This window comes from Oryzias melastigma, unplaced genomic scaffold (genome assembly GCF_002922805.2).
Source record: "Oryzias melastigma strain HK-1 unplaced genomic scaffold, ASM292280v2 sc00281, whole genome shotgun sequence".
NCBI lineage: Eukaryota > Metazoa > Chordata > Actinopteri > Beloniformes > Adrianichthyidae > Oryzias > Oryzias melastigma.
In genome coordinates this window covers 218,031-239,045 of record NW_023416904.1, presented here as the reverse complement: position 1 = coordinate 239,045, position 21,015 = coordinate 218,031, and the positions used below count along the sequence as shown (strand labels likewise).

At 39.4% G+C, this 21,015-nt stretch overlaps 2 protein-coding genes and 1 long non-coding RNA gene across 3 annotated transcripts in view; all 3 read left to right on the top strand.

Annotated features, from left to right (window-relative positions):
- The first annotated feature begins 4,825 nt into the window (after positions 1–4,825).
- LOC118598274 lies at positions 4,826–5,498 on the top strand. The gene is made up of 2 exons (XR_004947399.1): positions 4,826–5,251; positions 5,331–5,498. It is a non-coding gene; the product is annotated as an uncharacterized LOC118598274 (long non-coding RNA).
- A 3,876-nt stretch (positions 5,499–9,374) lies between these two features.
- LOC112138191 (NLR family CARD domain-containing protein 3-like) lies at positions 9,375–16,376 on the top strand. The gene is made up of 3 exons (XM_036210893.1): positions 9,375–9,419; positions 14,250–14,433; positions 14,572–16,376. Exons 1-3 carry the CDS (start codon positions 9,375–9,377, stop codon positions 16,374–16,376), a joined length of 2,034 nt encoding a protein of 677 aa, XP_036066786.1.
- Positions 16,377–16,510: 134 nt separating this feature from the next.
- Positions 16,511–21,015, top strand: part of LOC112138195 (NACHT, LRR and PYD domains-containing protein 12-like) — a 55,241-nt gene continuing 50,736 nt past the window's right edge. Inside the window, exon 1 of the mRNA XM_024260763.2 lies at positions 16,511–16,639. The gene's annotated coding sequence lies outside the window, so the exon portion shown is untranslated. The remainder of the gene's footprint in view (positions 16,640–21,015) is intronic.

The following is a 21,015-nucleotide window of genomic DNA, read 5'->3' as shown; positions in this document are numbered from 1 at the left end:
AGCTTTGTGATGTTCAGTTGGTGCTGATGTCTTTCTAGATGGGGGGCAGAACAGATGAGAGCTCCTCCCTCCTGATTCAGAGGGGAACAATGGGCAGCAGCTGAAAGGAGGGAGTGGAAATGGGAAAAGTTCTCTGTACATTTCTGCTTTCTAAGAACAGAGAGACACGACTCCATGAACAGCAGAAGATAAAGAGTTCGATCTAGTCATTCCTGGTTTGGGGTGAAGATGGAAATCAGGGGGGACAAGTTTGGGTATACTGAGAGGTTAGGATGTCAAATCCTCCCACAGCTCAAAAATTTATTAAAAACTATACTAACTGTGCTTTTCAGACACTGTTGTTTTTCCTGTTAAGGCTATTTTATTTAAAATTACATTTTTAAGTCTTTCATATTTGTATTTTTTAATTGTTTGTATGATTTTGATTATTTTTTAAACCTGTCTGTTTATTCCTCTCTTTTGTCTTTTAGAATATTTTCTATTTACAGTTTTTATTGCATACTTTGTGTCTCTTTTATTTCTTTATATATTTTTGTTAGTTTTTTATTGACTTATTTTAAAGTTTAACTATTGTTTGTCTTTTATTTATTATTTGCATTTTTTGTCACTTTTAAAATTTTGTTCTCAACATACAGCATGACTTATATCTGTCATTACAACACTGGTCGTCTTTTTTTCTTGTCCAAAAGTCAGAAACAAACGAGTCCTTCTCCAGACTTCTTGTTCTGGCCTTATCATGATCCATTTTGTTTTCTTTCATGTAGCATGATGCAGTGGAAGAGGGTAAGGACTTTCAGAGCTTTAAGAGCTTTCACAAGATGCAGATGATCCACCAATCACAATGGAGATCACATACATGAGCTGAGGAAAGTCCTTCTTATATCCATGTAGATATTTGCAAACGGTGGAGAGATCATAGCATTGACTGATCATTTCAGCTCCACTAGAACCCAGTCAGAAAAATGCTGAAGAATTTGGGTGGTAATAAATTCTGCATTTAACCGGCTGACTCAAGCAGACCAATCAGATGTTCCTCTGGAAAACCTTTATGGATAATCTGACCATGACTGAGATTCTCCACATTACATCTGTCTCTGGTTCCATCGCTTTTGATCCAAAAACCAGCAGAATCTGCTTTGTTATAATTATCCTTGATTTTATTTAATAGCATTTGGACCAATGTTTCAGTATTTTCATTTTGGGTGTTGTGGGAGTTTTATTTTGTGGGAAGATTTTGTTTATTTATGATAAACTTTGGGTCCTTTGTCAGGCATTTTTTAGAACATTCCTGTAGAGAAATCATCATTTGAGCTTTTTACATTTCCACCAAGTGGAAGTTCATTTACTACAAAAAACTGAACTACTTTTTAAATTGTTGTTATAGAATATTTATTTTTTTCAGCTTGATTGGGCCCTATTAGATTACAAATGGTTTCCTCTGTGGGTTCTCTTTAGGACATTTGAGACTAGGATTTTGCATTTGTATGTGGCATGGACTTGATGCAAGTTTTGTGAATCTTCTGTCTTTTTCCAGCACAATTTTCCAATTATTAAATCCTTTCAACAGCGGCTATAAGCTCTCTTAAAAAGAGCACCTGAGCTTTGCTGAGCCTGTGAGAGCTACCGCATGATGAGACTAGGAACTGGATTGAAGCGAGGGGCCACGCCCTCTCTTCCATCATCCAATCAGCACTAGCTACTGCTTTGAATAAGAGGCAGAGAGAGAAAATACTTTGAAATTTGGATTGTTTGCATGGCGTCATATGGGGAGTGGGGGGTAGTCCTGACATTTGGAGTGGCATTGCCCCACCTTTCCCATGTCTAGATCCGGCCTTAAAAGAGCCAAAAAACTCCAACAAGCCCCGTCCACCAAGCTGCGTTTGATTCAGTGACAGAGCTTCAAACCTAGAAATGGACCAAAGTTCATGGGCCCGTTTCAAGAAGCAGGTTTTATTGAAACTGAGTTCATGAATGGCAAATTCAGTAAAACTGAGTTTTTGGTTTCAGAAACGGAGATAACTTAAACCCGTGAAAGTGGGCGAAACCAAGCCTTTTTCAAGAAGCGGGTTCAGCTGAACTCAGAATCAATCACTATGGTAACTGAGTCTGTGAACGTAACTTGGCCTGGAGCAGGTTTTCTTCAGGAAACTTAAAGTTCTCTGAGGTCTCCGCCGTCTTTTTAAAGTGAAGGATGATCAAATATGAGTTCCTCATTAACATTTAGAGAACATTCACATTAGAGACGTCACGTTTACACCACGCAGAAACCAAAATGACATGTTCATTCATAGAGGATCATGTAGAGAGGAGGCTGATTAATCCAGAGGAAATGTTATTTACGTCGGTAGAGGATTTGGAGGACACGAGTGATTGACTGGAGTTTCCCCAATTCATATCTGAGCGATATTATAAATAGCAAGCTTTTCCAGGTACTCGCTATTAATAATACAGAGTTTTCTTTTCCTCATTTTAAACCCTTAAGAACAGAAATCATTAAATTTCAGACACTGGAAAGACGTATCAAATAATCTACCGTGCTATCAAAGATGTGACAAATGTTAGCTTGGTTGTCAGCAAAGCTGACTTCCGCAGATGAAAACCGAGTTTGCGGTTTACCAGCTGCGGTAAATGTTTTTATGCCCAAAAAACTTTACATTCATCTTCTTGGCCGCTTTGTCCCTTTCGGGGTTGCAGGGGTGCTGAAGCCTAACCCGGCTACTGATGGACGAAGGCAGGGTTCACCCTGGACAGGTCACCAGTCTGTCGCAGAGCCTCATTCATACCCAGGGGTACTTTAGAGTCACCAATTAACCTATGAACCTATGTCTTTGGATGGTGGGAGGAAGCCGGAGTCCCCGGTGAAAACCCAAACATGCACAGGGAGAACATGCATACTCCACACAGAAAGGTCCCAGTTGATGTTTTTTGGATCCTACAGCCGGGATTTGAACCGAGGCCTTCTTGCTGTGAGGCAAGAAAAAAAAAAAAAAGACCAAAAAGCTTTTCAGTTAATATTTTTTAAATCTTCAGAATTAAAAATAAATAAATGCTTATTTCAACATATTCCAGGCAGCTACAGTGTTTCTTTTTAGCGTGCAGTGATGCCCATGTGTGTGCATGTGATGGTGGGGGGTTAAGAATAGCGGTCATTCATGCGATTACGGAGATTACTGGTTAAATTATTAACAGATCAAAACCATTCCTTACTTAACAAGTGATAAAACAAACATCCTGACATTATTTAGTTCTTATCCTGAATTGAAATGATTCAAATGTAGACGTACGCATGAACTCTGGCAGCTTTTTTCTCTTTCTGTTTCAGTGCCGCAGCTGTGTTTCTTTTCTTGTGGAAAAAGTGCTCGTAGTCGGCATATGCTTGAAGGAACTTGTCAATTTCTGTCGCTGGAAGTACGAAACTCTAAAAGTGTTTGTCCCCGTTGCCATGGTGAATCATGCTGTCTTTGCTCCATTGATCAGGGCTTTTAATGGTCGCGACGCTCACACCTGATTCTGGTTCTAATAACTTAAAGTTGATTGAATCTACTCTTTTCAGCTGTTCTGAAACCGAGAACTCTAAGTTGGTGAATTTTGTGTCCACGGACTCTGAGTTCAGATTTGAAATCTAAAGTTGTTGAACCTGGTTCTTGAAACGAGCCCCATGAGGACTTGGGTGTTGTGCCAAAAATATGATACTATTCTTTTTCTTTCAATTTAATTCCCTTGTCACTTCGAGTCCTTGTTGATGAAAATATCCGATCTGCTCATACTTTTGTCAATAAAGGAAAAAAAAGTTAGTTTTATATACTTAAGTTAATAGTTTTCTTTTTAAAATAGCTTTTATTTTTGTTTACTAGTAAGGGGACACGGTTTTATGATTGACAGATGGGTACAGATGGTGGACTCTGGAAACAGAGCTCAAATGTTAAACTCCCATTTTAGCATTGGCATAAACTCTATTTTCTGGTTTGTGCTGTAACCTGTTCTAACACCCTCTCTGGGAGTCCTTTTGTTGGGACCACAAGCCACAATTTTCTTAGGCCTACAGACAAAAATTTGACCATTGAATGATAGAGATTCCCACTCTGAAAACAAAAATAATTTAAACGGGCCAATAGACTTAAAATTAAGCAAGTTATTAATATTTTATGTAAATTACATTCACCTTTGTTATTGAGTAGAAAATATTGGTAATGACACGTACAAATCCAAAGTTTTTTTTGTGTCTTTTTAAGTGCTACATCTTACCTATTATTGCTCTAAACCAGGGGTCCTAAAATGGCGGACACCATTCCGGGTCCAGACCCTGAGACCCTTTTATCCGGACCGTTAAGCATTTTTGATTTTAAAAAGTATGATATTACATTTATGTGGCCAACACAAAAATAAGACTATTGGTTCAAATTAAATGTGAAAAGCACAGTTTTGTTTTATGTTTAGTTTTGGACTTCAATGAATCCAGAACAGAAGGAACCAAAGTGATCCAGACAGTTGTGTGCTGGGTTGTTTCTGACGGTGGGTTTTTGCATGAGTACCTCAGACGCAATCTGGACGACAAGAGAGAAGCATCGTGTGTTCATTGCTGTTGGCATTTTCTTCTGTTTTCAACAGAAAATCTATTTTGTTGCATGGACGCCACATCTGGTGTCGGTAACATTTATTTTTAACCACAGTGACTTTTGAACAGGCGAGCGAGGACAGCTACGTACGGACCGGGGTCCTTCAGCCGCCCCTATTGGTGTGCTAATGTTTACATGTTGGGATGTAAAGTTATCGAGGGATTGAGTGATAAATCGTGCCGTCTAAAATGAGAAAAGTGAACTCAGAAGATCAAATCGTGTCTTTCGAGATGAGTGGACCGAACCTTTCGCTTCCATTTGCCAGCAGTGAGTTCTACAAAGCCGGTGTGGATTCTAAGCATGGAGTCTGTTGCTCTTGTTAAAAGCATCAATATCAAACGGCTCTACGAGAGAAAACACAAAACTTTTGAAACAAATGACCAGAATCAGCGCCGTGGGCACGGAAAATACACAAACTGAAAGGACAATACAAATGTGCAGCACACAGACGCTACAGCACAACAACGAGCTAACGAGAGCTCACTACGAGTGGAATGGATTTTGGGCAAGCACAAAAAGTGACTCCGAAATGATTCAAAGAGTGGATTGAGGCGATGGCAGAAACTATATTGGAGGGAAAAGAGGAACAGCAGCTTCAAGAAGAAGTCTGACAGCTTCCCCTGTGTGGTGCTGAGGTACGTACCCTGCTAGAATGTGTTTCCCTGCTGTCACGCGTCGCTGATTTGTTTAGCACTCATATTTTGTTCTAAACAGCACAAAAAGAAGATGGATGAAGGAAAAGAATTCTACATGTGATTTGCTGACCGCTGTTCAGGCTTTTTCAGAAGAAACTGGTCATTCTGAAGATGATCTGGAGGACTAAACATTTTCCCTCATCACGGATCACTGTCACTGCTCATTCTGACTTGATCAAAAAGTTGATTGAAAACTTTATTACTCGCTTTGATGGCTTTACTTTGGGACACCAGCTCTTGATCTTTGTTAAAACTCTTCTTAGTGAAGAATGACGGCATTTTTTCAGAAGAAGCCACACATTGTTACAAATAAGCAAGTCCACAGTCCCTCCAGCTTCTAGATTTGCAGGCTGATGTAGTGTTGAGAGATCAATGTGAATCCTCTGATCCTGACTTGTTTTCTACCAAAAGAGAAGTTTCCTTCCCTCATCAAAGTGTCATTGAACACATTAACAATGTTCTACCTCCAGCTGTGAATAAGACTTCTCTGTTAACATCATTGGCTCCTTTCCTTCCCAGATTTAAGAGCTTGGCTGTCAGTCTTCATGCTCATTTCTCACATTGAGATAAGTCTATTTTGCAGGTTATCTTTATTTTAATAAAGTTTTTTGTACTCATCAAAGTTATTACTTGAACGATCAATATGTAGTATTATTTAAAACCTATTGTTAAGGGTCATAAAACAGAAAGTTAACATTTGCAGAATTATGAATTATAATTATGAATGTTTTTGAGGTCCATTCATGTTACCTGTTGCACTTTAAGTGAAATACAGGAGAATGATAAAGTTTGGGGAAGAGCACACATATTGCACTATAAGGGAGCAAGATTATGTGAAATATTTTTTTACCCTTCAATGTAGTTATGCATATTTAAGTATTTTTGTACAAAAATGAATGACAGAAATACTTTTTGAGACAATAAGATAAAAAAGTTATTTGCAATTCAATAAAAGAACAGAAAAATGAATTACTGTCTGAATGTTTTTGCATGTTCGGAATCCGGTCTACCAAGCTGACAGAGTTACTGGACCTCTCACCAAATTAGTTGGGGACCTCTGCTCTAAACACTATCAATTTGTCACAGAACATTATTCAAGGGTTTGGCAATTTTTTATATATATATTTTTTAATGATTATTCAATTTCTGTTAATACATGCTTTCTGTCTGCTGAGTGCGGTGTCTTACTCTGTATCAAGGGCTTAAGCCTGAGGGCGCTCCTCACCGAGGTCTATAATGAAATTAGTCTCAATGTGACGTGAGGAACTCAGGTCTGAAACGGCGAATGCTGTGAATTTCATCAAGTTTCCTCAATGTTTAGGAGCAGGATTAAGGACAAAGAGTCACCGTGTACCTTTCAGGAAGTTGATCCAATGTCAAGAGAAAGCTGCTGTTGAGTCACAAATGTCCACTAAATCTCCTGTACCTTGCTGTGAAACAAAATCAAAGTTTAAGCTATCCCAGCATGCACAGCGTGCATTTTGCAATGTGGAAACAAAGTTCTTCAGTGACAAAGTGAAGAAGTGTGAACGGTCTGCAGTTGACACCCTTTGCAGTACCTACGGCTTTCATCTTTTTTTCTGTAAGTTTCTTTCAAATGTTACTTTAGAAATTTATTTTGGTTAGAAAAAGAACACAAAAATATTTATTATAAAATTCTATGTTAATTCCAGTAATAGAATTTAATTATTTTCAAAATGTCTTCACATTTATATCTTTAATTATTGTGTTTTTTAATGTTAAAACAAGATAATTTTCTTATTTATATCATATTCTTTGATCCAGTTCATGGGTCTGATTACCTTTCATGGACTTCTACACATTGACTCCTGTTGTTTTTATTTGTTAGAACAAATATTACCTCAAGTATTTACCAGAAAATGAGAATAATGTTACTTTAATCGCTATCCAAATGGTTTTTTATATTTATTGGAGTAAATATTTGCTGCCTGATGAAATTATGTTGTACAGGTTTATTTTTTTCCTGCTTTTTCTCCATTGTCTCATGAGTTTTACTTTGTGTTTCTTGTCTCATGTTCCCACTCCTGGCCTGATTATTTTTTTTGATGTAAGTTTAAAAAAAGAAAGAAAATGGACGGGCGACTTGGGAGAGGTTGGTCATACTGAACACATAAGATAAAAAAAATGTTTACTATTGTAAATGTCATTTGCATTGCTGTTGTTTAAAAACTAGACATATTATAAAGATCGATGATGCAAATATCAGTTCACCTCTGTGTGGATAAATGAGAAGACGTTCATAAAAGAGCAAAAGCAGATGGTCAGTTTCCCATACAACAGGCGGTAAGCGTTGGAGGATCTTCAGAGAGCATAAACTATTGGTGTGTTCAACAACAAAGCAAAAAAAATGACTAAATTAGTCACGCCCCTTTTCCCCATATATGGAACATCTGAACTGGGTGGAGTTAACAGCTGCCAATACAGTGGCGACGATTAGCTGATAATCTTTAAGTAGCGAAGTGTAGACGTCTGTATTTATATCTGTGATATCAGAAGATCCGTCTAGTTCAGGGATCTGCAACCTGAGGCTCCGGAGCCACATGTGGCTCTTCAAACCCTCAATATTAGCTCTCTGGGTGAAGAAAGAAAAGAGGTTGGACTTTTAATTGTCATATAGTTAGCTTTTTTTAAAACTTAGGTTAGATAGGTTCATAAAGTTATGGCTGAGGTGCTCATAGAACAGTAAGAAACTGTTTTTTACACCTCTGCTGACATTTGTGAAGTTATATCTTATTTTATGAGTTTAAAGCACATATTTTATGCTCCACAACATTGTTTATTGTGGTTATACAGAAAGGAGTTGTCAAGAAAATATGCTTTTAGATGCTATTCCTATTGAAGGATAAACCAATAAAGGTGTTTTTCCAAAGGTTAACAACAGCAGTAAGTAGGGAAAAGGATTTAGTGGGATGATCCTATGAGACAGAGGGTGTCTTTTATTTTGAAAGGAAGTAAAAACTAATTTCATATGTAGAAAACAAGTCTTTTACACCATCTATTTCTGTTTATTTATGCCCACAGATGAGAAACGCATTTTATATGTTTTAAAAAGTATCAACAATATAAATGCATCTGAATTTTTAAAAAGGTGAATTAAGACTTACCGGCTCCTGCGAGGTTTTGATCTGTGAGAAAAAAGCCCAAATGGCTCATTTACTATTAAAGGTTGCAGACCCCTGATCTAGTTATATATTTCTATGGTTCTTTATATTCACGTGTTTAACATTTACAGCAACAATCAAAGTCAGACTTGGTGATGTTTTCAGACTGTTCTTTGAGGTGTTTTGGGACATTAAGGTTGAACAAAGATCTGATTCTGATTCGGATTTAAACTCAGTTTGTGGTTTCAGAACACTTCAACTCACTCTTTCTATGCCACAAACTCTTTGTTTTTGTGTCTTTTATCTGCTGATTCTTCACACATTTTCAAATTCACTGTTTTAATTCTTTGTTCACATAATTCACATTGAAGGAGAAAAGCAGAAGTCTCTGGTTCCTGAGGTTCTGGTGGTGACAGTTGCTGCCATGTTGTGTTTTTGCGGGTCTTTAACAGTCAGACAGAACATTTTCAAACACACACTCATTTCTACACACAACCTGGAAGGAGATTTGAACAAGCAGACAGCAGATGTGTGACATGGTGAGAGTTCAGCTGCAGTCTTTGTTGATACTTTACCTGTGATTTTACTCACATTCTTCTGTTATTTTACTCTCTTCTGTTTTTCACCTACGAAGTCCTGACGTGTCCCAAGTTGATTGATAACACACTGATGTCATTTCGTATAAAGAATAGAGACTCTTTCAGGTGTCTGATTACAGGAGGAGGCTAAAACAAACAAGCATAGAGGGGGCGGAGCTCTGTTCAGGTGTTCCTGAATCAGGAAATGAGGACGCAGATCTGGACTTTCATCCCTTGATAATAAATAAAACCAAGTCTTTCTCCTGAAATCAGCATGAAACAAGAAAGAGGCGGAGCTTGAAGAAGCGTCTCTGCTGATTAAGAGAACATAAGTAACATGAGTAACTTTCGTTTTTCTCCATGATGGAGCAGGAGGAGACCTCGTCTCCAACTTCCTTCTTCTTCATGGTGAGTCTTTGTGTTTTCTGTTGTCTTCTCCTTCATGATGAAGGCAGTGATGTTTCTATGTGATCTCATCTGTGAGGAAGAGGAGCAGCAGACTCTGACTCCATCAGTGTTTTTACTGAAACTCTGCAGTCTTTTTTCACTGTTTGATAATGAGGGGTTTTGTCATTTAATGAAAACAGTTGACGCACAATATAGTGTACCAGCACGTCCATATTTCACAGAAATATATATGTATATATATATATAAATATACCTTCGCTTAATGATCAAGCGCACAAAAAGATTGAAGACGACTTGGTGAAAACGCACAATTTTCTTCATACAGCTGGACTTTCCAGGTAACAGAGAACTAAATCTCTGTAAATGTTCATTATATGACGGTCCTCACACTGGCACCAATAGTGCAGTACTGTAGAATGTCAAGATTTAAGAGCACAGCTTAGATTGATGGAATTTATTATATTCATGTTTACAGGTACTGAGGACTGAGGCACTTTTACATTTGATTAAATTGTTTACAAGTTGTAATGTTTACAAGTTTACAATAGTTATATTTATTCTGCAATAAGTGCCAAGAGCTGTCCGCTTGAAAAAAATCTGATTTCTTTATGATGTTTCATAACATCATAATCTGTGGAATAGTAGGATTTCAGTTTTTTTTTGTTTGTTTTTTTTTTGTTCAATACGTATCGAACCGTGAACAAGTTGTATTGTTGCATCCCTAGTAGGAACAGGAAGTTTGTTGTTTGTTTGTCAGAGTGAGTGAATGAGTGAAATTTTGCTCCATCATGGAGAGTTTGCTGCTGCAGCTCCATGTCTCCATCTGGTGGAGGGAGAGCAGAAGTGCAGCAGCTGATGTTCAGCAGCTTCCTATGTCCCACACTGCTGTCTGACTGCATTCACCTGAACCTGAGAGGAAACACAAGAGAAGAGCCCATCAGTGGAGGAGCAGCTGATCTGTTAGTGAAGGAGGATCAGAGCTGATGATGATGAGGGTTTCCTCTGCAGATGAAGGCTGGAAGAAGGTGTGTGTGAGCTGATCCAGTGGATCCAGTCACTCCAGCATCATGGATCAGTGGAAGGACACACAGGAGGGAGCCCCTCCCTCTAAAAGCACTCTGTGTGGGGAAGATGAGAGCCAGAGCAAAGCTCAGAGGTGAGATGAACATCTCTAACTGTCCAGGACTCTTCTCCATGTCAGAGCTCAGCACTCACACCAGCAACCGCCATTCTTCACAGGAACCAATCTGGACCTGGGTCTGGACCTGGATCTGGATCTGGATCCAGCTGTGTGTCCAACAGGAGTGACAGATCAAAGGATCATAATCCTGTCTTCAAGTCCATCAGTTCAGGAGTGGAACAGTAAGTGTTTGCCCAAAACATGCTATAAATGTAACTGAAATAAATGTATGCTGTGTCACAGTTGTCAGAACAATTTTAACAGATCAGTTTGTTTATTATCTGAGTTCAATAGTTTAAACATGAAAAATAATCAGATGCACCTCCATAACAAAATAACTTAGTTTTTAATAAAACAAATGTATTGCCATCAGGATCCAACAGAGATCTGGATGTGGATCCAGCTGTGTGTCCAAAAGGAGTGACAGATCAAAGGATCATAATCCTGTCTTCAAGTCCATCAGTTCAGCAGTGGAACAGTAAGTGTTTGTCAGAGTTAAAGGAGTCTGGGTTCAGATGATCAATAGTTTTCAGATGAATGACTTGAGTTCTGGTTCTGTTCTTAATCTCTCTGATCAGACTCTCTTGGATCATTATGTGTGATCAGATCTTTTCAGTTGATCTTCTAAGAGTCTCTGAAATCAGAGATGTTGGAGAAACTTTAAGCAAAAATGAATATTTCAACATTTTCTGATCTGGACAAATGTTTGGATCATAAAATAAACTGTTTTGTCAAATATGTTAAGAATAGTTCCTTTATAATGTTAATACTGACTGACAATCATCCACTGCATCTCTGAGTCCTCTATTTAGGTCCACAAAACCAGAACTAATGTTTAATGATCGTCTAGCAATAAAGTGATTGGCCTCCAATGATGTCATTTTAATGTAGAAATTAAAGTGATTAACCATTGATTCATTTTGTTCAACTACCAGCTGAGATAGATTCTATAGAATCTTTTAACAATGTCTCTCTGATGTTCTTCATAAATGTGCAAAAACTTTATTAATTCATTCAGGTCAGCTGACCCTCCAGAGATCATTATTATTACACCAACATCTGTTTCTTCTGTTTTAAAGGATCTTTTAATAAACTGGATAAATTCAGGATCAACGATTCAATTACAGCCTTTAATGATGCAAATGAAATATCTATATTTATATAAATTACTGTCATTAATGTGTTACTCTGTTACTCTGTAAGCCCAATGAGGCAAATTTCCTTTGTGATTTTGGGCTATACAAATAAAATTGAACTGAATTAACTAGAGTTTTCTGACCGTTTGTTGATTTGTTTTTTTTTTTTTTTTCGATTCTGCTTTTCAAGATTTAGGAAAAAATTTTTTTTTTTTTCACGTCCTTGATCCAGTGATCATGAGATTATACCTTTAGCTTTTTTAATTATAAAATGTCAAATTGGTTGAATGAATATTTATATAAAAACAAAATATGATCAATCTTTTTTCCCTGAAAGATAATCATAGCCTGGATTGGTTGTTAAAATTGTATTCTATGCGGTGAGAAATAACATTCAATGTTTCTTTTATTGATTTTTTTTTTAAATTGGAAACAATTTATGCAAATCAACAACTTTGTTTCTATGAATCTTCATAATCTATTTTTAAAAAATCTACTAATAACTTTAGACTTTTTTAAACAAAGTTTCTTGTACTATCGTTTTATTTTGAAAATAGACTTTCATAAGCTTAAAAATAAATAAATAAATAAATAAATAAGCTTAAAAACACAAACCATTCATTTTCGACTGGTCTGTAAAAAATATTGTCCAAAAAAGGTTGGGGACCACTCGTTTAAATCAATACACAAATATTTTTGTTATTGTGAGCAGAGAGGAATGAATGAATGAAATGGTTTATTTCATGCAATAAGGTAATAATGCATACAATAGACACACACATAATCAATCACAAGTAGATTACTTGACAGGGAGTGGAGGAAGCAAATTTATATAATCCCACCTCGATTGGACCTTACCTTTTTTTTTTTTACACGAATTAAACATCTGGTTCAGGATTTATCAAATATTTATACCCAACAATCATAGATTCAGGTTATTGAGGATCTCTAAGATCAGTGATGTGATCAAATTTTAAACATCCACAGTATATTTTTTTATTGATCTTGTCTTAGATTCATATCAAAGACAACTCATTTATATCAATCAGTTCCAAAAATCTAAATATATTCAGATGATTATCATAAAAAATAATCTACACTAAAAAATACAAAAAGTCCAAAACATTCCCAGATGATTATTAATCATCTGAATATATTCCAGACCACCGGCACTAATCAATGCAAATGAGTTCCTCCAATGATAATCATTAATTATCATAAGAAAAAATACATCAACTATATTAGTCAATTGAAAAATATCCTAAATATATTATTTTAAAAAAACGAAAATGTATGCAGAATATTTTCATTAGAGATCAGTCATAAATCACACTTTAGGAGAAAGAGAACAAATAAAAAATATGTGCAGATTGTTTTCATTAAAATAAGAAAAACAGTGATAGATCACAGTTTGGGAAACCAAGTCTAGCGACAGGATCAAGACTAAAGTAATCCTTCTTCTGCTGCCTGTTTTACAGCTGTGAACGGAGTTCATGAGTTCTCCTCACTGTTATGACTGCAGACTTTGTTTGGGTCCATTGTCCTTCAGCTGATATCTTATCAAGTAAATTGTGCTCAAGTTATCTGCAGGTCAGCTGAAAATCCGGTCAAAGTTCACCTTCAGAAGTGGTAAATTCTAGGCGTTGTTTTCTTGAAATCACATTTCAAACTTATTTTGCTTTAAAATAAAAGCTCAGACGTTCGTAATCTCACAGTTCTAGAAGTCTTTAATGCTTTTGATCAGCACCTTGAGCTGGCGCGGGCCATGAAAAGTGACTTATAAATAAAGATTTAGTTTGATTTGATTTGATTTGCAGTCGCTTAGCCAGGTTAGTCAACCAAGTGGTTTGACAAAGATCCTGGTGTTCAGAACCCAAGCACTTTGGATCTGTCATCTCCTCTGTATTAATTAACATTTATTTTTAGGAGCTTTACAAAAAATGCATTTTTGAAAACATTGCAACTTTTGTTGCAACTTTTCAAATAAGCATTTTCATCAGGCGTTTTAGACCACAACAATCATAAATATCAGCCACAAAATCCTGGAGGGTCTGAGTAAATGTAACCACAAATTTTGGAACAAAGTCACTGTAAACATGTTTACATGATATTTTTGTTATTTCTTTTTACAGTAATGTTTTTAGGGATTGACTTGGTTGTGTAACATTCTAGCTGTGACTTTGTGAACTGATCTAACTCAAGTTAATTTTATTTGAATTCTCCCAGCACAGACAGAATGGATCTGATGGTTCTGATTCTCCACAGAGTGGACCAGCAGAGCTCAGACACTCCCAGTGGTCCGTCTGTCCAGCAGCATCAAACACAGCTGGACTCCATCTTTCTGGTCTGTACATGAACAACAACTGCTTTTCCATCATTCTGTCCACAGTCATCTCCATGCTGCACTTTGGAGACCAGTGGATTGTCAGTGTGTCCAACATGGAGCTGATGTTTGGCTCCATGACTTCACTCTGATTGGCTCATTCATCTAGAATTCTGTTGCAGCTGCTGGAGGACAACATTGTCACTTTTGTGAAGAAGGAGCTGAAGAAGATCCAGAAGCTTCTGAGTCAGAGGGAGGATGAGGAGGAGGATGAAGATGAAGAGCAGAGGAGCATCAGAGAGTCACTGATGAAGATCACAGAGAACTTCCTGAGGAGAATGAAGCAGGAGGAGCTGGCTGATCGACTGCAGAGCAGTAAGAGGATTTCTCTGAAGGTTTCAGTTGCTGATAAATGAAGATTTACTGATGTCTCAACATATGGGACAACATGCATTCAAACCCTCATCATTCAGGCTGCAGAGTGTATTTACTCTTTTTGTTGTCTTCATACAGGTTTGACTGCTGCAGTTTGTCGACATAAAGTCCAATCTGGTCTGAAGAAGAAGTTCCAGTGTGTGTTTGAGGGTATGGCTAAAGCAGGAAACCCAACCCTTCTGAATGAGATCTACACAGAGCTCTACATCACAGAGGGAGGAACTGGAGAGCTGAATGAAGAACATGAGGTCAGACAGATTGAAGCAGCATCCAGGAAAGCAGACAGAGCAGAAACCAGCATCAGACAAGAAGAGCTCTTTCAACTCCCAGCTGGAAGACAAGAACCAATCAGAACCGTCATGACAAAGGGAGTGGCTGGCATCGGGAAAACAGTCTTAACACAGAAGTTCACTCTGGACTGGGCTGAAGGCAAAGCCAACCAGAACATCCACTTCATATTTCCATTCACTTTCAGAGAGCTGAATGTGCTGAAAGAGGAGAAGTTCAGCTTGGTGGAACTTGTTCATCACTTCTTCCCTGAAACCAAAGAAGCAGGAATCTGCAGCTTTGAAGACTTCCAGGTCATCTTCATCTTTGATGGTCTGGATGAGAGTCGACTTCCTCTGGACTTCCACAAGACTCGGATCCTAAATGACCCTAGAAAGTCCACCTCAGTGGGTGATCTGCTGACAAACCTCATCAGGGGGAACCTGCTTCCCTCTGCTCGCCTCTGGATAACCACACGACCTGCAGCAGCCAATCAGATCCCTGCTGAGTGTGTTGACATGGTGACAGAGGTCAGAGGGTTCAATGATCCACAGAAGGAGGAGTACTTCAGGAAGAGATTCAGAGATGAAGAGCAGGCCAGCAGGATCATCTCCCACATCAAGAGATCCCGAAGCCTCCACATCATGTGCCACATCCCAGTCTTCTGCTGGATCACTGCTACAGTTCTGGAGGATCTGCTGAAGAGCAGAGAGGGAGGAGAGCTGCCCAAGAGCCTGACTGAGATGTACATCCACTTCCTGGTGGTTCAGGCCAAAGTCAAGAAGGTCAAGTATGATGGAGGAGCTGAGACAGATCCTCACTGGAGTCCAGAGAGCAGGAAGATGATGGAGTCTCTGGGAAAACTGGCTTTTGAGCAGCTGCAGAAAGGAAACCTGATCTTCTATGAATCTGACCTGACAGAGTGTGGCATCGATATCAGAGCAGCCTCAGTGTACTCAGGAGTGTTCACACAGATCTTTAGAGAGGAGAGAGGCCTGTACCAGGACAAGGTGTTCTGCTTCATCCATCTGAGTGTTCAGGAGTTTCTGGCTGCTCTGCATGTCCACCGGACCTTCATCACCTCTGGACTCAACCTCATGGAGGAAGAACAACAGAAACATTTTAAGATCTTTAAAAAAAGACAAAGCAGTCCAGTCCAATTCTACCAGCGTGCTGTGAATACGGCCTTACTGAGTCCAAACGGACACCTGGACTTGTTCCTCCGCTTCCTCCTGGGTCTTTCACTGCAGACCAATCAGAGTCTCCTACGAGGTCTGCTGACTCAGACAGGAAGTAGATCACAGACCAATCAGGAAACAGTCCAGTTCATCAAGGAGAAGATCAGTGAGGATCTGTCTGCAGAGAAAAGCATCAACCTGTTCCACTGTCTGAATGAACTGAATGATGGTTCTCTAGTGGAGGAGATCCAACAGTTCCTGAGTTCAGGACGTCTCTCCACAGATAAACTGTCTCCTGCTCAGTGGTCTGCTCTGGTCTTCATCTTACTGTCATCAGAAGAAGATCTGGAAGAGTTTGACCTGCAGAAATACTCTCGTTCAGAGGAGGCTCTTTTGAGGCTGCTGCCAGTGATCAAAGCCTCCAACAAATCTCTGTAAGAACTCATGAAAATCATCTTTAATGAACAAATGAATTAGAGTGAAAAACAAAAGTTTCAATAACTGCTGTCCGTCTCTGTTTTCTTCAGACTGAGAGACTGTAATCTGTCAGAGAGAAGCTGTGCAGCTCTGTCCTCAGTTCTCAGCTCTCAAACCTCCAGACTCAGAGATCTGGATCTGAGTTTCAACAAGCTGCAGGATTCAGGAGTGAAGCTTCTGTCTGCTGGACTGGAGAGTCCACACTGTAAACTGGAGAGTCTCAGGTCAGCTTTCATTCAACTATTTTTCCATGTTGTCTGTTTATATCTTTTTTAGAAGAAAGTATCAGATAGAGCACAGTGAAGTTATGTTAAAGTCCCACTAAGTGTGTGACAGTGCTGATGCAAAAAAAAAAAAATAAAAAAACTCCAGCTGCATAAAAGCCATTCTCAGAAAAGAGACACAACTTTAGTCATGTAGACCAGTTAATAAAGACACTGAATAAGTTCTAGATGATTCTTCACCTGGACCACAGCAAAGCTTCTGTCAGGAGATCAATGGTCCAGAGTGTAAGAATATCTCAGTCTTCTGTTCTCTTGAAGGATTAACTAGGTTCCTTCTGAGGGCATTTCTCTGTGTGAATCAGTTTCTAATGTGAACCAGAGTCTGTGAGTCAGAAACTGGACTTTACTGGTTCAGCAGATGTGAAGTGTTAGCTGCAGTGAGGATGCAGTAGCTGCAGACCAAAGCATGAGGGAGGACCTCTGTCTTACAGCCCTCATACATGTCCTGCACTGCTCGGACATACTTCTCTGTCACTCCAGACTTCCTCATATAATACCATAGTTCCTCTCTGGGCACTCTGTCATAAACTTTCTCCAGATCTACAAAGACACAGTGGAGCTCTCTCTGACCTTCTCTGTACTTCTCTATCAACATCCTCAAAGCAAATATTGCATAGTGCTCTTTCTTGGCATGAAACCATACTGAAGCTCACAAATGTTTATAGTGTTTTTACATCTATCCAACACAGTTGTTGTAACACTAGCTGAAGTGTTTTTTTTTAATGAAGAAAGTGCTGAATTGATCACCATGCACCACCTGACAAGTTACTGAAAATAGTCTGTCCATTTCTGATCTTCATCAAATGTTCTGAGTTTTCTTCAACACAGAATGAAATCCAAAATTATTTCTAAATTCACATTGCTCTGCTAATTTAATTAATTAATTAAAGTTTCTAAAAGTTGCTGAAAATCTATCTCTGATAATGTCCTCTTATAATGCTAGACTCCACAGGGCTGCTGCAGCTTCAAATATACTCCTACAAACACATTTTTTATAACTGGAATACTTGTTCTTAACACTTCTGCTCTGCTCTCCTTGGCTTGTTTACATTAAAAGTGGGGTCATCTGGACCCCACAAGACAGTGCGCTAAACTTTTTATTATCATTGATTTTGGAGTTTCACTAATGTACATGACAGACATAAAATCCTGTCCACCTTTGTCCACATTTGTCATGGAAGGAATCACACATCAATATACAGTGAGGGAAAAAACTATTTGAACCCCAGCTGATTTTGTAAGTTTGCCCACTAAAAAAGAAATGATCAGTCTATAATTTCAATGGTAGGTTCATTTGAACAGTGAGAGACAACAATGACAAAAAAAAATCCAGAAAAATGCGTTTCAAAAAAAGTTATAAATTAATTTGCATTTCCATGAAGGAAATAAGTATTTGATCCCTTTGAAAAACGTGCTTCCGTACTTGGTGGCAAAACCTTTGTTGGAAATCACAGAGGTCAGCCATTTCTTGTAGTTAGCCACACGGTTTGCACACATCTCAGGGGGGATTTTGGCCCACTCCTCTTTGCAGATCCTCTCCAAGTCATTAATGTTTCGTGGCTGATGTTTGGCAACTGGAACCTTCAGCTCCCTCCACAGATTTTCTATGGGATTAAGGTCTGGAGACTGACTAGGCCACTCCATGACCTTAATGTGCTTCTTCTTGAGCCAATCTTTTGTTGCCTTGGCCGTGAGTTTTGGATCATTGTCATGCTGGAATACCCAACCACGACCCATTTTCAATGCCCTGACTGAGGGAAGAAGGTTCTCACCCAGCACTTGACGATACATGGCCCCATCCATCCTCCCTTTGATGCGGTGCAATTGTCCTGTCCCCTTGGCAGAAAAACACCCCCAAAGCATAATGTTTCCACCTCCATATTTGACGGTGGGGATGGTGTTTTTGGAGTCATAGGCAGCATTCCTCCTCCTCCAAACACGGCGAGTTGAGTTGATGCCAAAGAGCTCAATTTTGGTCTCATCTGACCACAACACTTTCACTCAGTCTTCCTCCGAATCAGTCAGGTGTTTAGTGGCAAACTTCAAACGGGCCTGTAGATGGACTTTCTTGAGCAGGGGGACCTTGCAGGCACAGCAGGATTTTAGTCCTTCACGGCGTAGTGTGTTACCAACTGTTTTTGTGGTGACTATGGTCCCAGCTGCCTTGAGGTCATTGACAAGTTCCTCCTGAGTGGTTCTGGGCTAATTCCTCACCGTTCTCATTATCATTGAAACTCCACGAGGTGAGATCTTGCATGGAGCTCCAGACCGAGGGAGATTGGCAGTTAATTTATGTTTCTTCCATTTGCGAATAATTGCACCAACTGTTGTCACCTTCTCACCCATCTGCTTGGCGATGGTCTTGTGGCCCATTCCAGCCTTGTGTAGGTCGACAATCTTGTCCCTGACATCTTTGGAAAGCTCTTTGGTCTTGGCCATGGTGCAGAGTTTGGCATCTGGATTGATTGATTGATTGTGTGACGAAGCAGCGTCACAGGTTGCAGGACAGTGCCTGAAGACTTGAATTGTTTTTTTTTTCTCCTTCTATCCTGTCATTTTTCAGTCACTTAGTTTATAGTTTACACCAGATACATGCATACATCCAGGTACACGATTCATTAACTTTCACCACACCCACATTTTATTCAACTCTAAGGGTGCACACTTAGTTTTAAATAGAATGTTACTTACCATCCAGGCTTCCCACCACAAACATTCCAACCAGAGCATTGTAGACATCATCATACATATAGGAAACAGGAAGTGATGTCACCTGTCAGAATTGTAAGTTTTTTTTTTCCTTTTTCTTCTGTCATAATGCTTCTGATTTCATACTTGTTTCTGTTAAAGCCATGATTAATTATTTCTTCATTTTAGGTTATGTTTTCTCCAGGTATAAGGCTGAATTTTCTGTTGAAGAAATGTTTGGTTAATTGGCGTGTGGGAGGGGCTAAGCCTTTATAAGGGGAGAACTTTCCAGTTTGAGGGCAGAGCAGTCATGGTTGCAGTGGTGGCAACAGGCGCTCCCAAACAGTGTTTGTAACTCTGTTTCTTTTCTGGGGAAGAATAAAATCCCATTACCTATTTAAGACCTGGCTCATCTTATTTCCTGGCTCACTTCAAGAAGAACCCCACCACAGATTGCTTCTGTGGACAGGTCTCTTTTATACAGGTAACGAGCTGAGAGGTCAATGTTAGCTTGTTACCTGTATAAGACCCACCTGGGAACTAGAGATCTTGCTGACGGATAGGGGATCAAATATTTATTTCCTTCATGGAAATGCAAATTAATTTATAACTTTTTTTGAAACGCATTTTTCTGGATTTTTTTTGTCATTGTTGTCTCTCACTGTTCAGATGAACCTACCATTGAAGTTATAGACTGATCATTTCTTTTTTAGTGGGCGAACTTACAAAATCAGCTGGGGTTCAAATAGTTTTTTTCCCTCACTGTATATATATATATATTTTTTAACTTGTCCTGTCCAACAGCTGAGCCAACACATGCGGGCTGAGAGCTTCTTGTGTTGGGCAGATTTTACTGTCACAACAGGGATTTATTGAGTATAAACCCCTGTTGTATTTAATGCTAAACTTTATTTATATTGATTATGTTTTATTTTATTTATTTATTTTTCTTTGTTGTTGGACCGGACGGAAAAAAGGAAGAGGTCGGGGGGGAGGGGGAGAAGAGGATGGCAACAGAGAGAAGCAACATCATTAAACAACCAGGACTAAGTGATAAACTAGAATGGGCGGGGCTTGTCTACACACACACACTCTATAGTTACACACAGACACACGTGTTGGCCAAAATAGTGTCCACATTTAAAATAAACATAATGTACTCAATCTAACTGTAACAGCAGCTCACACGCTCCATCATACAAACCCATTCAGATAAAGCCTTCATTCTGTCACACATAACATTAGTGCTAAGGTGAGCTGGCACCTGTGGTCAGGTGAGTGTTTATGTTTCGCTGAGGTGGATGGTGATGGAATGTACTCGGGGGGAGAGCGCCCGGCCATCCCCACGCCAAGACCCCCGCGAGCTCAGCAGCTGCAGCCAAGACCCCCCAACACCCGCCATGGAGCCGCGGAGAGAAACCGCCCGCCGAGCAGTCCCGCCAAGCACCCAGACCAGGGCATGCGGGGCCGCCACAGAGGCCCCCCACACCCAAGAGCAGGAAGGCACAGAAACACAGAGAGTGCAGGCCCCAGCCCAGCCAGAGGAGCAGCCCCCCCACCGCGGCAGGAGGGCCAACGCGGGACCCCAACCCGGAGGGCCGACCAAACCCCGAAGAGCAGCCCACCAC